At 38.7% G+C, this 17,909-nt stretch overlaps 1 protein-coding gene across 6 annotated transcripts in view; it reads right to left on the bottom strand.

The window, feature by feature from the left end:
- LOC132398482 (FYVE, RhoGEF and PH domain-containing protein 4-like) overlaps nt 1–17,909 on the bottom strand; it is a 260,428-nt gene that overhangs the window by 17,659 nt on the left and 224,860 nt on the right. For all 6 annotated transcript variants that reach the window (XM_059977999.1, XM_059978002.1, XM_059978001.1 and 3 more), the window contains 5 exons: nt 13,791–13,849; nt 11,801–11,950; nt 6,826–6,918; nt 6,100–6,179; nt 1,272–1,302 (listed from right to left, as the gene is read on the bottom strand). In XM_059977999.1, the coding sequence (XP_059833982.1) occupies nt 1,272–1,302; nt 6,100–6,179; nt 6,826–6,918; nt 11,801–11,950; nt 13,791–13,849 (413 nt within the window). The remainder of the gene's footprint in view (nt 1–1,271; nt 1,303–6,099; nt 6,180–6,825; nt 6,919–11,800; nt 11,951–13,790; nt 13,850–17,909) is intronic.

The raw sequence follows: 17,909 nt of genomic DNA, 5'->3' as shown, positions 1-17,909 counted from the left end.
CCCCCCTTTCTATTCAATATCAAGGTTACAAATGGTGAGCTTGATGCACCTTGTCCTGCCATTTGATGAATGTGGACTCGGAGAAAAGAGAATTCATGAAATGTTCCACTATGAACTTCCAGACTCACCATGGGAGTCAAAGGGTAACTAGAGCAATGACCAGAAACACTAACTCCATATCAACTTGCACGTCTTTTAATGACGTTATTATCATGGGAAAATATTCCATTTCATGTCAAAATGTAGTTTGATAGATTAACTTTGTGGTGAACTATGTGCCTGTCGGGACACGCCCCTGCTGACTGCTCCTGTGGCTCCTCCCACAGGCCCCTGTATAAAGGAGATCTGCGGCCTGACGCTCGGCCTCAGTCTCCAAGACCTTGTATGATAGACACTCACTCCTGGTTCCTTCTTCCAGTCAATAAAAGCCGATATCTCGCCTTACGTCTCAGCGTGAGTTATTGATGGTGCATCAAACTTATAGTTAATAAATGGTATAAATTTATTTTATTTTGTAATGTTCATTCTTGGAAAGCGACACTGTATACAAAAAAAACCTCCAATAATACAGCAGCCTTGGGACTATGGTAGTACTGTAGTTCCAAATTGACATACATTCCAGAAATTTGGATATTATTCACAATCCTTCGCAAGTTCCTAACTCTGTGTTCCAAATTCCAAACCTGACTCCAGCAGCTGCCTGACTCCTAGTGGAGACCCTAGTACCAGCCAAACTTCAGTCCCAGCTCTGACTACACATCCTGCTTGTACTTTGGACTCCTGGCTCAAATTCTGGATTTATGAGAGAGCCAGAGGCCAGAGCATGAGGAGTTCAAAACAAACAAATACCAAATTATTAACGTATGCAGGGAAACACATTCAGTTCATATTTAGTCCTGCTGGTCTTTTTAATTTAGACGCAAAAATTATGTTTGACAATCGGTGCAATAAATATTAGGAATGTAAAATTGCTGTATGGAATAAAGACAGTCATCATCTCATTCCCTTCCTGCAGTTCTTGGCTTCATACAGTCTATTGCCAGTAGAGTTGTTAATTAGTCAGAAAAAGTAATCTCTTCATTTATATTAACTAGTGAATAACAGCCAGAACAACACGAGGAGCCTGTGACAGGACAGGATACTTAGCAACTATAGGTCCAAAGTGCACTTCGCTGATTATATTCTCCTGTGTAAAATTTGAGAAACTAGCTTCAGGTTAGTATTGAAATGTCAAGCTACACGATGTCAATAGCAATGTAGTTTGTCTTTACCTTTATCCATTCTTCCTTGTCTTGGTCAGAGCTGAAATCAGACAAAAGCTTGATCAGAATACTCCCGAACATTTCCTGAATGCATTACACATAACAAAACTGTGAACACATTCCCTTTCACATAGGTGGTGAAAATCTGCCCTGAAGTAGCGAAAATGCATTCCTTGAGCATTGCTCCAAATATCAATCTCAGTGCCATTCCCTGTCACAGGGATTAAAGACAATTTACATTTAAACCTGTTGAAAATATGTTATGCAAATATGTGTTAATCCATACTTTAATTTAAATATTACAAAATATTGACATACATCATTTTACATTTGATATAAAATATGCCGTTCTCCACTGAAAGGTCAAGGCTTCCTTTAAGGAGTTTGGTTAATGTTTATAAATAATTTAATAAAATAATATTTATTTGCCCCCAGTAATAAATACAATAAAATATGCACATGACATCGGCGATGTTAACACAATGGAAAATTTTTAAGTAAAAGAGAAATAACGTCTTGAAAAATTGAACAGAACTGATAGATACATAACTAATCACACAATAATGACACAAAGGTTGGGGGTGTTTTGGATACTTTGGAGGGTTGTCAGAGGTTACAGTGGGACGTCACCAGGATGCCAAACTGGGCTGAGAAGTGGCAGATAGAGTGGTTCATTTTTGTAGGTCAATTTGAAGACAGAATATAATATTAATGGTAAGATTCTTGGCTGTGTGGAGGATCTGAGAGATCTTGGGGTCTGTGTCCATAGGACACTCAAAGCTGCTGTGCAGGATGACAGTGTTGTTAAGAAAGCGTATGGTGTGTTGGCCTTCATCAACTGTGGGACTGATTTCAAGAGCCACGAAGTAACGTTCCAGCTATACAAGACCTTGGTCAGACCTCACTTGGAGTACTGTGTTCTGTGCTGGTAACCTCACTCCAGAAAGGCAATGGATGCTATAGAGAGAGTGCAGAGGAGATTTAGAAGGATATTGCCTGGATTGGAGGGCATATCTTATGAGAATAGGCTGAATGAACTTGGCCTTTTCTTCTTGGAGCAACGGAGGATGAGAAGTGACCTGATTTAGGTGTATAAGATGAGAAGAAGCATTGCCCGTGTGGATAGCCAGAGGCTTTTTCCCAGGGCTGAAATGACTAACACAAGGGGGCATAGTTTTAAGGTGCTTGGAAATAGGTACCGAGAGGATGTCAGGGGTAAGTTTTTCACACTGAGCGTGGTGGGTGTGTGGAATGCACTGCCAGTGGCGCCGTGGAAGCGGATACAATAAGATCTTTTAAGAGCCTCTTAGATAGGTACATGGAGCTTAGAAAAATAGAGAGCTATGCGCTAGGGAAATTCTAAGCAGTTTCTAGAGTAAGTTACATGGTTGGTACAACATTGCAGGCCGAAGGGCCTGTAATATGCTGTAGATTTCTAAGTTCTATGTTTTATGTTAATCACAGTTTAGTCAGAATAGAATTAAAATGCAATCAACAATTGTAGATGTTGAATATCTGAAATAAAAACTGAAAATGGAAGCTCTTAGCAGAATGTAAGGGACATATGGAAGAAGAACAAAGTTAATGCTTCATGATGAAATCCCTTTGTCAGCACTGTGACAGAGAAATTCGGCCAGTTTTAAGTTACAGAAAAGGTGTGGATGAATGGACAGACAAAAGGACCATCTCTGATAGGGCAAAACCAGAGTTACCATGGAGCTGAGCTACAGATGGAGTTGCCTTCTGTACCTTCCTCTGCAACTGGTTCCTCGTCTTTCTAACCAGAAGACCACAACCTGTGCAGATTGGAAATAACATCTCCACCTTGCTGACAATTAACACTGGTGCTCCACAGGGCTATGTGCTTAGCTCACTGCTCTACTCTCTCTACAGCCGTGACAGTGTGGCTAGGCATAGCTTGAACAGCATCTACAAATCTGCTGATGATGCAACAATTGCAGGCAGAAATTCAGATGGTGACGAAAGGGTGTACAGGAGCAAAATATACCAGTTAGTTGAGTGGTGTCACAGTAACAACCTTGCACTTAACATCAGTAAGACCAAAGAGCTGATTGTGGACTTCAGGAAGAATAAGATGAGGGAACACAAACCAATCCTTATAGTGGGATCAGAAGTGGAGAGAGAGTGAGAAATTTCAAGTTCCTGGGTGTCAATATCTCTGAGGACCTGACCTGGACCTGGATGCAACATATTGATGCAACATAAAGAAGGCAAGACAGCAGCTATGTACTTTATTGTACTGCTGCTGTAAAGTTAACAAGTTTCATGATGTATGCTGGTGATATTAAGTCTGTTTCTAATCTTAACATCGACTCTATTTCTCTTTCCAAAGACACTGCCTGGCCAGCTGAGAGTTTCCAGCATTTTCTATTTTGATTTATGATGAAATAGATCTGTGTGGACAAGTGCTAGAGGGGTTAAATGCGAGTCAGAGCCCATAGTCTCAATTATTATCACAGCCGTCCTACAGGTTACTTTGGAGATTTCCAGAAAGGATAAGTGTGTTTTACACCTGCAGGTGGAGCTATCAGATCATTGTTTTTGAAACCCCTGCACAACCAATTGCCATCCTATCAGGATGAGCCATTAAACATATGGGAATCATTTGAAGTTCTGTCCCAAGGAGTGCAGTCCATATTCAGTACATGTCAGTACTGTACAATTTTAATAAGTTACTTAAGGCAATAGTTAATTCATTACAGCTGCATCAATTCCAAATAGTTTTCTGAACATAAACATATTTACCTAATAAAGGGTGAGGACATTGTGCATATCATCCAGTTGTTACTATATTATTCTTTACAAATCTCATAAAAACAATATTGATTTAATTTTGAATGGCGAGAATAATCTACCCTGACACAGGGTCTCAATGGGAAATGTCGACTCTCCCTATGCCTCCACAGAGAGACTGCCTGACCCACTGAGATGCTCCAGATTTTTCCCCACCCCAGCCTCCGTGGTTGTTACTGTCTCCAAATGAGATTGTCACTTTGAGTTCATGTCTCGCTACCGTGCTAGATTTGATTACACTAAGCTCTATTCCCTAAATTACAACCGAGTAACATTTCTTTTAGATTGTTCTACATTAAATTATCTAGATTTGTTAACATCTTTGGTTGTTGAGGAAAATGGGCAAGACAATAACTGATGTACTGTTGCTGTTTAATAGCACCCCATTTCATAGAGCCAATGCTAGATGCCAGGTTGAGCTTCATACGATGCAGAGTTTCCACTTGCTCTAACCCATCAAACTTACAGTTCTAGGTTATCAGATAACCCTCAGATTGTCTAAATAATGGAGGAAGGGTGCTGTGCAGTAAGAATTGGGGTATAATTATCTCATTCGACTTTGGTAACTTAACTCAGCAAATACAAAGGACTGCTGAATTAGCCAGACATGCACTTCCTCATCTGTGTGGAATGTATTCAATTCTCCTAGCAATCACCCTCACTTTTCTGCTTGGGAAAATAAAATTATAGTACTCACAAAGCGACAATTAAATAAACACAACCATAAATGCAGTATGATGATGTTTCAACCACAGTATAATTGCATTTTTGTTTATTCAGATGACAACAGCCTGTCTAAGATGATTAAAAATCTACTTGAAATATTCTGTTTATTATTTGTGAGTGAAATGCAGAATGTTCCCATTTGATACTCTGAAGCAAAACACATTTCCAGCTCAATTAAGCACATTTAAATATACAACTTCTCTTACTTCCTCCCACAAAAGCAATAACATGTCTCAAAGTCAATCTGCTGTATCAAATGCAAATTGTTCTCACTGCCCACATTAACCAACATTGAAGGCTTTTGGTTAGACTACTAATTGACTGGAAAATTCAATAAAGTTCTGTACAATAGGTTTATGCTAAATTTCAAAAAGTAAGTTGTGTATTGAATGCAATATTTTCAATATTAGTGTTGATGAGTGGACTGCACTCTGTCTTGTCTCTGGTTTAACAATTCATGCGGTACCTCAGAACACGTGCCTAGCCTTATTCAGATCCCCACTGCAATGCCCTGACATGATAAGAGACTATCTTCAGGATGTTTAAACAGAGGTCCTAGCTACATGTGCTGGTGAAGAGAGAAATTTCAGAGTTCTCCAAAATAACCTGCCACACATTTGATCACAAGCAACATCACAAAACGAGATTGTCTAATCATTCATCTCTGACTGGGATAGCACAACGTGTACTCTCGTAAGGTCAGATAAAAGGTACTCCATTCACTGAATCCAATCACAATCATCCATCTGATCTTTCCCTCAAATATATCCAATTCCTTCTTAAAAGCTCCGACCGACTCTGGCCCTACCACTCTGCAGGCTGAAAGTTCTTGATCATTCTTGAGTTATGACTAAGAACTTCTGGCCTGCAGGGGTTGTAAAGAAATGTTTCTTTTCACATCCCTATGCATCTTTTCCACAATATGAAGTACTCTGGACTAAAAAGTGTATAAGAAGTGCTTTATATCAACACCTGTTCATTCTTTCTTGCAGTTAAAATGCACTATAGTTGAAGGAGCAACACACACAAAGTGCTGGTGGAACGCAGCAGGCCGGGCAGCATCTATAGGAAGAAGAACAGTTGACGTTTCAGGCCGAGACCCTTCGTCAGGACATCGCGGCCTGAAACGTCGACAGTACATCTTCCTGTCGATGCTGCCTGGCCTGCTGCGTTCCACCAGCATTTTGTGTGTGTTGCTTGAATTTCCAGCATCTGCAGGTTTCCTTGTATTTGTGTAGATGAAAGAGGATCATTTTACATCAGTGAATAACTACAAAAGCAAGCTTCATTATCTTACCTAGCCTGCAACTCTAATGTTCGTTCTTTCCCAGAGACTTGGAAGGTGTTTGGGTAGTCTTTGTTATGGGTTTCAATGACCTAGAGTATTAAGCACAAAGATAACATGTTTGGATGACATGCATGAGAAGAGGTAAATCATCTGCAATTCAGCATTAAAGACTTTATCTCTGGGTGAGAGAAGGAATCTATAATGTGATATGACAGTTCTGCTTATAATTCAGCCGCACAGCTCAAATTAATGGGTGGGGAAATATGAAGCTTCCAGATTAAATCTAGAGTTAGGCTAGGCTGATTTTCATTCAGAACAGTTGCCTCTCACAGCTCTTGAGGGGGGAACACATCATGGCAAACATTAATCACTGCTGGAAGATTATGAACTCAGTCTAAGACATGCACTGGTCAGCTAGCTTTCCAGTGGAATGAACTGTCCATGACTAATAGCAGCAGACTGTTCTTCCTAAGATGTAGGACCAAATTAAGTTTTGGTGTAGCTGTTCCAAAGGTTCCATGGGGAAAGGACCCAGATGAGCAGATGGAACCTATGTAAAACCTTTCTTAGACCTACTGCTCAAGGAATGTACATGAAAGTGAAAGAATATATGATGATATTAAACAAATTTTATAAGCAAATAGCTGTATAATGAACAATGCCTCTGAATGCATAGTAACATACATTTGCTAATTTTATGAATGAAGTATAACTTTGGCTAAGTAATATACAAACCTTCATGCCTTCAATTCCAATTTTTGTTCGAACAGAATATCTTGTAAATACCAAACTGAACTTTGGAACACAGTACAGCAACATGTTGTTTAACTGTTAAAAAAAATTCAATAATTGGTTAATTATTATACAATATAAATGTAGCAGAATGTATGCCTGTCCTTGGGTAGGTTTAAAAATCTTAGCTGAAATTTCTTGCCATCGTTTTCAAAAAAATTAATTAAAAACACCCTCAATGGGTGGAACTCTCTTAGCAAAACAGCAACCAAGTTAACACTGAGTTATAATGTTGCCTTTTCCCATTGGATAATTTCATATCTAACAGATTACAATATTATTTTTCTATTTTGAGCACGGACACAGCTATCAATCCAAGTTCTCTATGTTCTCCGTGAAGGTCAACAATTATGTGAAGTTTATTTGGAGCATTTTACAGCAATGTCTATGGCCTATGCCCATAAGGGGGCGAGATGAGAAACAGATACAAGGGTGTGGAAGAGAAGGGAATTAAAATGTTAGAGACCAAACAAGAAGTTGAGAAAAGGAAACACACTTTGAAATGTTCATTAACAAGGCATTGTGGAAGGCATTCACTCAAAGGCCAGGTATACAGGAAGAAAATTAGGCCTTTCTTTCTAATCTGTGAACATTTTCATGAAAGTGCTTTGGACACCAAACTGGGGCAAGGTTCCAGGAACATAATCAGAAAATATTGGTTTCAGTCTGGATTGGGAAAAGAAATGACCAAGAGTTCAACTTTCATGATAAATCAGCAATACCTAGAATTAAAAAAAAGATCAGTCTTGTTATTATAATTAGATAATGGGAAGGGAAAGACCATCTTACAGACAATCTGGGAAGATGTTTACATTATTGGTGCAGAAGTGCAGCAGTGATCAACTATGATAAAAATTTTAACGATTGTTCCCACCTTGAAGTGGAAATATACCTTGGTCTCCTTGTCAGTGGTTCAGCTCTTTAATGCTCTCAACCTTCTGGATTAGGACTTGCTATAATGTGAGAGGCTCTGGCCACTCATGGCCACTACAATTTGGTGTAAGCAATGCCAATCGTGCATTTTTTGTTAATTCAAGTCATATCATGTACCCAGAAGTCTCTATGCATTCATAGGTGTAACCCATTTTCAGGAAGTAAATGACTAATTTGCAAGTATTAACTAGTTGGACTAATAATAAAAAATAATCCACTGAGTGTTGCAGGAAAACACTGCCATTTGATTGAATTTCTCAGCCAGTATGTCATTAGATCTGCAGCAATGAAATACATACTGAATAGAAACTGGAAGCAAAGATTATGGAGGTTTCAAGGAGACAGAGCTCTCCCCAAGGTCATAGTTTTCCATTGGTATGGATATCCAATGTTTAGGAGGCTGTACCTGCATTTTTTAACTGTTTATTTAAAATGGTAGAAGCCACTTAATCTGCGCCTGAATGCCTGTAATGTGTTTCTGTCAGAGTACACTCCTTAATGAGTGCAAAGTCCAATTTTTCTTGCCTATTGGAAATGCTGGAAGGCAGAGTGAGCATAAAGAACTCTATAAATGCACAACCTTATAAAAGAGAAAATTTATAAGTATCCTGCAATAACCAAACAAGTCCCACTGGGAAAACAATTTCCAAAATTAATTGTTATAGTTAGCTACCTTTTGTATTCCGAGATATTTATTCTTGTGTTCTTGTGAAATTAGTAACTAGTTAATGTTTGCATTACTTTTATATCAGCAATTGTTACAGCTAGGATCTCAACAATGGAACTGATATTGCATGAAATTTTAGTATTATTTTGAGATAAACCACAAAGCAAAATGAAGCCCTAAAATTTGTGATATGACTAATCACAAAGCTGACAGCACTCTGTCCAAATCAAGAAAATCTGACCAAAACTTGGGTTAAGTGTGGAAATCCTCAAACTGCAGAGGCTAGAGTATTCTATCCTTAATCAATGTGCATTCTGGCAGTCCTTGCCATTGGACATGCCATAGAAATAAATGGAATTTGTGAATGAAGTTCTTGCCTCCAGCTTTGTATGAAATATTGATAGTACATATAACAGAAAGTAAGACTTTATGTGTAGTAATTGTCAATTATTGTGCAGAAATCTGTCATCTCACAAACAAAATGAATACAGGTGAGAACTTTTGCCCATCCTTTATTTCCATCTTCCTTATCCACTCAGTATTTTTTTAAACATTATTACACTCCCTTTACAAATTTAAAAATAATTGTCGATTTTAAAAATGTGGCTTGGACTTTGCAAGTCAATGAGGCTGAAGTTTTTTCAATATGACTGGTTGAAAATTTGCTGCCAATCCTCTTCACCAGTCCCCATAGAAAATGCTGTACTGGATCTGGAGGGACAATTGAGGAAATTCACTACAGGCTATCCAGAGATTAAGAGAGCCTGGCATACTTACATATGAACAACCTCCAATAATATTATTAAGTTCGGAAGTCCAACATACATTCACCCCTATAAACAGGAGAGCTTTTAGTAATTGTTCTTTCTTATTAGCCTTTTGTGTTTTTGATGCCATTTATCATAAAACTGCGGAGCTTTCATAACTATATTGATTGTTTTTTTTTACTTTTTCTGATTTATGGACAAAATTCACCGACTGACATCTGCAAAAACAGAACCCATTCACTATCAGGGGACAGTTTATATCAGTCCTTCAAAAGGCATTGATTCATTAATGCTGAGAGTAAATACAAACCAATGTAATTTAACCCACTGCAAAAAGCAACCTCAAATGGTGGATAAAGTATCTTATACAATTTACATTGCAGACATTGGAGTGGAAACACGAGCAATGGCCAGAGGTCCATGAGTGTCAGGGAGCAGGAGTGAGTGCCATTGCTATTACGAAGGAAAAAGTGCTGGACAAACTCAAAGGTCTTCAGGTGCAGAAGTCACCTGGACGAGGACTACATCCCAGAGTCCTGAGATAACGGATGCAGTTGGCATGATCTTCCAAGGATCACTTGATTCTGGCATGGTCCTGGAGGACTGGAAAATTGCAAGTATCACTCTACTCTTTAAGAAGGGGGGGGGGGAAGGTAAGAGAAAGGAAACGACAGGCCAGTTAACCTAACCTCAGAGGCTGGGAAAATGTTGGGAGTCCATTGCTAAGGATGAGGCTTCAGGTTATTTGGAGACTAATGCCAAAATAAGTCAAAGTCAGCATGGTTTCTGTGAAGGGAAATCTTGTCTGACAAATCTGTTAGAGTTCTTCGAGGAAGTAACAAGCAGGGTGGACAAAGGAAAGACAGTAGATGTCATTTACTTGAATTTTCCGAAGGCGCTTGATAAGGTACCATACTGAGGCTGCTTAACAAGATAAAATGCTATGGCATTACAGGAAGGAGACTGGCCTAAGTAGAGGAATAGTTGACAGGCAGGAGGCAGTGAGTGGGAATAAAGGGAGCCCTTTCTGGTCAGCTGCCAGTGACTAATGGTGTTCCTCAGGGGTCAGTATTGGGACCGCTACTTTTCACATTGTTTGTTAATGACTTAGATAATGGAATTGCTGGTTTTGTGGCAAACTTTCTGGATGATACAAAGATAGGTGGAGGAGTAGGTAGGGCTGAGGAAGAAATGCGATTGCAGCAAGACTTAGACAAATTGGAAAAATGGGCAAAAAAAGTAGCAGATGGAATACAGTGTTGGGAAATGTATGATACTGTATTTTGGTAAAAGGAAAAGTAGTGCAGATTATTTATTATCTAAACGGGGCAGAAATTCAAGGATCAGAGGTGTAGAAGAACTTGGAAGACTCCCAGAAGGTTAATTTACAGGTTGAGTCTGTGGTAATGAAGGCAAATGCAATGTTGGCTTTTATTTCAAGGGGAATGGAATACAAAACCTAGGAGATAATCCTGAGCCTTTATAAGACATTAGGCAGGCTGAACTTGGAGTACTGTCAACAGTTTTGGGCCCTATATCTCAGACAAGATGTGTTGTCATTGGAGAGAATCCAGAGGAGGTTCACGAGGATGATTCTGGGAATGAAAGGGTTAACATGAGGAGTGTTTGGCAGCTTTGGGCCTGTACTCCCTGGAATTTAGAAGAATGCGTGCAGAACTCATTGAAGCCTACCAAATATTGAAAGGACTAGATACGGTGGATGTGGAGGGGGTGTTTTCTCTGGTGGGTGTGTGCTGTACTAAAGGGCACAGCCTCAAAATTGAGAGGTGATCTTTCAGAACAGAGGTAAGGAGGAATTTTTTTAGCCTGAGAGCAGTGAATCTGTGGAATGCTCTACCACAGATGGCAAGGAAGAGGCCAAGTCCATGGGTGTAATTAAAATGCAAGTTGATAGTTTCCTGATCAGTCAGGGCGTCAACAGATATGGCATGAAGGCAGGTGTGGGATCCGGGATCAGCCATGATGGAATGCCATAACAGACTCGATGGGCTGAATGGCCCAATTATGCCCATATGTCTTATGGACATTGAAAATAAGTTTTAAAATAGTGCTTCTATAGTGAACTAGCATATACAAACTGAGGAGAATGGGCAGGACATTAAAATATTGGAATCCTGTTTCTGTCAAATTTTCTAACAAATACTTGCGAGAAAATACCCCGGGTTTTGCAGTAACTGGTCACCATTACTAGTTTTTGAAACAACCATATGATTTATTCTCATATGCACATGCACATCCATCTCAGGAAATGAAATGGATATATATAGAAACATAGAAAACCTACAGCACAATACAGGCCCTTCGGCCCACAAAGCTGTGCTGAACATGTCCTTACCTTAGAAATTACCTAGGGTTATGTGACATAAAACTTCCTCGGTGCCAACTTTCTTTCTTCACATCAGTCAAATTGAAAAAAAAATTAGTCTTAGTCTAGGGAGGAAGGAGGCCTAATTATAAAGGCATGAATAAAATCCTCACTGGCACCGGCCAGGTTTCCACTTTGTGCCTTCGCAACATCATGAATACTCACCAAGAAAAGATATCTTTCCTGTGAGGAAGTGTTGCGAGCAGCCAGTTTAAGGATTTGTCCCTCTTTTATTAGTTCATTTGATGGATTAACAATATCTTCCTCTTCACCTCCTAACATTTCATAAACGTCCATCAACTTCTTCATGTTTTCCTGAATGCAAACAAAAAAATTATAACCCTAATTTATAATAGTGCACTATTGGTAAGAAAATACATTCCTTTCTATTTAAAGTGATTTTCTTTCCTGGTTCACCAGAATATTGCATGTTGCAGCTCTGACACAATGCAGCAGTAACTGTGAAGTGCATTGTATTAAAGTTATTAGTTCTTCAAATTACTCCTGTTATGACCAAGCCTCAATGTAATTTCAAACAAATCCACTTAGATTTTAATTAGATTAAATGCAATTCTTTTATGATTCATAGAATTAGTATTTTAAAAATTATCATGTATATTATCTTGATATAAGACTCTTGGGAGTTTTATACATCCCAGCTGAATATGTGCAGTGGACCATTTTATAAATATTAATAAATAGAGCTTAGGAATAATCTGTCATGTTGAAAATGCTCACAAATACTGTCTCTAGACTGAATGGACCATACATCTGATAGAAGTTTTCAAAGAGTACAAATGAGGATACGATGGAATCTAGAGTTCAGTAAAGAGCAACATTCAATAGAAACACAGAAGGCACCAACTCAATTGTGTGTGTGTGTGTGTGTGTGTGTGTGTGTGTGTGTGTGTGTGTGTGTGTGTGTGTGTGTGTGTGTGTGTGTGTGTGTGTGTGTGTGTGTGTGTGTGTGTGTGTGTGTATACGTGCTTCCAAATTAACTTTACAGTTCCCATTATGTCTAGTGTCATGCATCTTTCTCAATTTTAAGCATATGTCAGATTTCATATTAAAAGATGTAAACCTCAACCATCTCCGTGACAAAATGTTCAATGCTTTTATCTCCCCATGTAATTGTTTTTTATTCCCTCCTGCTTCCCTGAATGATTATTTTCAATCAATGACACCTTAGATCCTAACTTCCATCATTAATGGGCCTTTCCTGGTAACTGTTCATAATTTTAAAAAACCTCATAAGCCTTCTTCTAAGTTTACTCTATTGTATAAATTATTCTCGGATCTTCTCATATCTTACACCCATGGTGTGAAGATGTTGCAGCAAAAAGCCAGGCTCTTTAACATTATTTTTAAATATGCAGTTTTTTGGTATCAACAAAAAGATTATATTCTTCCCCTTTTTGGATTTTATCGAAGAAATTCATCAGAGGCACAGTATTTTTAAAATGTATTAGTATAAGGGACAAGACCATACAGTATAAATACATCAAAAAAATCCAAATCTCTCTACGTACAATTCCATTTTGTGATTGCCTTCATAATTTGTGTTGGTAATTTGGCAGCCAAGTTCACAAAGCAATAATATTAACCAGTAAAAGTAGCAATTTTAGATGAATAATGGATCACAGGAATTGGGTCAGCGTGTGATGTCTCTAGCACAAATTAATCCTCAACATTATGAATTATTAAATACAGGTCATATGGCTTTTTGCTATTGTTCACCCTCACAGTTCAATCATTAGACATGCATTAATGGGTATGTGCCACGGCAAAATCATTTACATTTCTTCAACATCTTGTACATTGAAGTAACTGTGCTGCAGAAAATCCAGTTTGACAGCTGGCTGTTGAACTGAAGCAACTGCTGAGATATTCATGATGAAGAAAACTGGTGAGGCAACCTCATTGCTCATAAGCTTCAGAATGAATATTTATTACATAAATTAATGTCAACTATTTCCAACTTGATTGGACTTTCCTGCAGCAGCAATTCCCCTGAACATCAGAAATTCGAGCACTTACCATATCTATCAATGATAATTATTTGCCCTTGCACTTGAAAACAGGTTACCCTGAATCTGGGACCCCTTTTTAAACACGTCTATAACTGCTTAATGCAGATTTCACCCTTTGCACTCACCATCATGCGGATTGCTGCGTTTGAGTGGGTGGCAGCAGTGGAGATAATTTCAAGGGACTCTGTAAATATTAAATAGATTAAAGGATTATTTTTAATTATTCAAAACATAATAAATCTGAATGCATGTCTCCAAAGCAGTCATTAATTATAATGCTTAAAATTAAATTGTCAAAACCTACAACTAATAGAAAACAAAGAGCAAAGGATAAAGGAAATAATTTGACTGAAAAAAATCAGTCTGGAAGTATTTTACCACAGGCAAAGGAACCTGAGACAGAGTAAAATGTTCAGTAACAATGACAGGAGATTGGGGCTGAGAGGAAAAGTGGATCAGCCATGATGAAATGGTGAAGCAAACTTGATGGGCCAAATGGCCTAATTCTGCTCCTATATCTTATGGTCTAATGCTCTTAAAAATGCTATCGTGCAGTTCTGGATGGAGCCATCCTCAAGTTTGCTATGTTTCCAAACTAAAATTTTTTAGGAGTAGTAGTTTTGCAAGATGGTGACAGAAATGCTTGATGAATATTGAGTGATGTCTATGATGTTTTACTAAGACACATGACAAGTCCCTCGTGGTAGACTAATCCAGAAGATTAAGGTGCTTGCAATTCATGGTGACTTGGCTGTTGGGATTCAGAATTCAGAGAGGTGATTGAGGGACCATGACTAGTGGATTCCTGAAAGGATTCATACTGGGAGCTCTGGTTGTTGAAAATGTAGATGGCTGAGTTGGTAAATCTGCAAATGACACAAAGATGAGTGATGTTGTGGAGAGTGTAGAAGATTGGCAAAGGATATTACAAGATACAGGTTATTTGCAGGTGTGGGTGGAGACATAGCAGATAAGAGTTTCATCTGGCCAAATGCAAGATTGGCACTTTGGGAGATCAAAAGTAAAGGAAAAGCACACGATGATGTACATAGGCACCTTGGGGTCTAAGTGGCTGCACAAGTTCATAGGGCGAGGAAGGTGGCAAATGGCACACATGCATTTATTAGTTAAGGTAGTGAGTTCAAGAATCAGGAAATTACGATGCAGTTTAAAGTATTATGGTTAGAATCTGGAGTAATGCATTTACTTCTGGTCACTCCATTACAGGAATGTTGTGAAAGCTTTGTAGAGGGTGCAGGACAGGTTTACCAGGAAGCTACCTGGATTAAAGGGAAGGTGCGACAAGGAGAATCTAGACGAACTTAGGTTACTTTCCAAACCCAATTATAGGCTGAAGGGAAACTCAGTAGAAGTTTATAAAATAATGGGAGGGGTATGCAGACTAGAGATGCTAGGTTCCTCTTCTCTGAGGCAAAATACATAATACTAAAGGGCAGGCATTTCAGATGAAAGTGGGGTGTTTAAAGATGTACAGGACACGTTTATTTTTAGTCTGGTGGGGGCTGAGATGAAAAAGGCATTTAAATGACTCTTAGATAGGTGCATAAATGTGCAGAGAATGGAGGGATACAGACCACGAGCAGGGAGATGGGATTAGTATAACTCTGTATCAGTAGCTCAATTAGCTCAGCACATCACTAGTCAAGGAGACTGCTTATGTGTTGTACTGTTCTACATGGGTTTTGATGAGGTCAGCTTGTGGTGGCCCAAGGGACTACAATAATTTACCACATTTATGCTACATGGATGATTGGTATAGAAAGTCATAAATACAAATTGACCAATGGCAAATGATAGGCAAAGTAGGTGGAAGCTTTAAACAGAAAAGTGATACAAACAGATTAAAGAAGTATACTAAACAAAAGGTAATAATTTACTACCCTTGCTGGCAGTGCACATCACTCAAGAATGGTTAAACAATTCTTTTTTCTCCCAAAATATCTTTGATAATGACAAACAAAGGGGAATAAGCTTAAACTGATGGGAGTTTTAAAGGGGGATTTAAGATTTGAGATGCAAGTTATTGTATACAGAGAGTGGTTGGTATCCGGATCTCACTGTCAGATGAAATGGTGAAATCAGATACAATCATTACATTTATGAAATGTTTAGACACACACTTAAATAGTCACGGCATAGAAGGATACCAACCTAAAGCAGACAAATTAGGGTAGATGGGCCCAAATGCAGCATGGACGGTCGGCCAAAGGAGTGACTTCTGTCTGTACTTTATGACCAAATAAGCTTATTAACAGAATTGAAGCCCATGGAATTCAGGGGTAGTGGGAGTGTGGCTAAAAATTGACCGATGAATACATAAAGAAGTGGAATGACTAATGGTTGCTTTCTCAGACATGATGGTGGTATAGGATGATGTCCCACATAGGCCAGTGTCGAGGAAAATGTTCTTTATATGGCATATTAATAGGTTTTGATGTACAGAGCAATATTGTAATGTGTGAATGAAAATGCTAGAATACTATTCTTTCCTACAATTTTATTAACAAGTCTACTATGTGCTACATTTTAAATGCCCTTTGAAAGATTTCAGGACACAAGTAGCCTGCTTAAATGGGGGAGAAATATCGACAATGAATTATAATCAAAAGTTCCTTTGATATAAGTTGTGAGAATAGGCAAAATGAAATAAGGTGTAGAGCATTAAAGGATGTGCAGGAAGACCTGGGCAAGACAAATTGAGAAGAGAATCTATATGGGTTCCTTGGCTTTCTACAATGACGCATAGAGAGAAAAGCACTATGCAATGCATTAAAAGAATATTCCCTCAGTCTCAGAGGTCATATTGTCAAGGTCTAGAGAGCAGCTTTTGGGAGGAATCCCCTGGCTTCGGGGCATGCGGAAGAGGCCGATTCAAGCAGTACCATGGATGGTTATGTTCAGCTGCATGGAGAGACTCAAAGCATTGCTGCTTTTTTAAGATCAGAAATGACAGAAAGATTTGGTCAAGTGCTGAAAATCATGAAAAAACAAAGAAGCAGAAAATAGCATAAGGATCACAATGTAGGAAACTGGCAAAGGAACAAGAGGTGGTAAAGTTTTTTTAAAATTGTGGCAAATAACTATGACTAGGAAGGCATTAGTAAAGCAGATTGAATGTTGACTTTCCAAAGGTCAGCACAACGGCCTGTACTGTGGTGTAATGTTCTATGTTTTATGACATTGAAAAAGTAACTTGAATGAATAAAATTGGTAGGGACTCAAAAAGGCAAGGGAATATTATTAATCAATAGGCAACACGAGTGAATCTGCAGATGCTGGAAATAAATAAAAACACAAAATGACGACACTACCTCCTCCCATAGATGCTGTCTGGCCTGTTGAGTTCTGCCAACTGTGTTTTTATGATTAATCAATAGGCTGTTTCAAAGTTAAAATGGGCAGAATACCCTATTTTTGTACACTATTGATTAAAGTTCAAAGTAAATTTATTATCAAGGTACATACCATCTATGCTACCATATACTGGCCTGAGATTGATTTTCTTCACAGTAAATACAAAGAGATATGATAGAATCAATGAAAACCCCTCACACAACCAGACAACCATTGTGCAAATACAAAAAGCAAAGAAAAAACAAAATAATAATAAGTAAACAATAAATATCGAGGATATATTGAAAGTGAGTTCATAGGTTGTGGGAACAGTTCAGTGTTGGGGTGAGTGACGTTATACCCACTGGTTCAAAAGCCTAATGGTTGAGGGGTAAAACTATTCCTGAAAATGGCGGTGTGGTTCCTGAGGCTCCGGTAACTCCTTCCTGTTAGCAGCAGCGAGAAGAGAGCATGGCCTGGGTGATGATGGTTGATGTTACTTTCCTGTATCAACCCTTCCTGTAGATGTGCTCAATGCTGGGGAGGGCTTTACTCATGGTAACTGGGTTGTATCCACTATTTTTTGTAGGATTTTCCATTCTCGGGCACTGGTGTTTCCATACCAGGCCAGGATGCAACCAGTCCGTGTACTCTCTGCATCTATAGAAGTTCGTCAAAGTTTTAGATGACATGCCTACTTCGCAAACTTTAAAGGAAGTTTTGTTAGTTAAAAGGAGCATAAAAGGCATTGAGCTGAAAGTGAAACCTTGTCACATGAGTCGCCTGGTTTTACTTTGATAGCATTCAAGCTCCGTCCCACCTGTCCAGCATCCTTCTGTGATTCCAGTTTGGTCTGGTTCGTTCCATGAAGGTAAGAATTAAAATCAGTG

This window comes from Hypanus sabinus, chromosome 8, assembly GCF_030144855.1.
Source record: "Hypanus sabinus isolate sHypSab1 chromosome 8, sHypSab1.hap1, whole genome shotgun sequence".
NCBI lineage: Eukaryota > Metazoa > Chordata > Chondrichthyes > Myliobatiformes > Dasyatidae > Hypanus > Hypanus sabinus.
The sequence above is the reverse complement of the archived record's forward strand: the minus strand, read 5'-3'. Positions and strand labels throughout refer to the sequence as shown.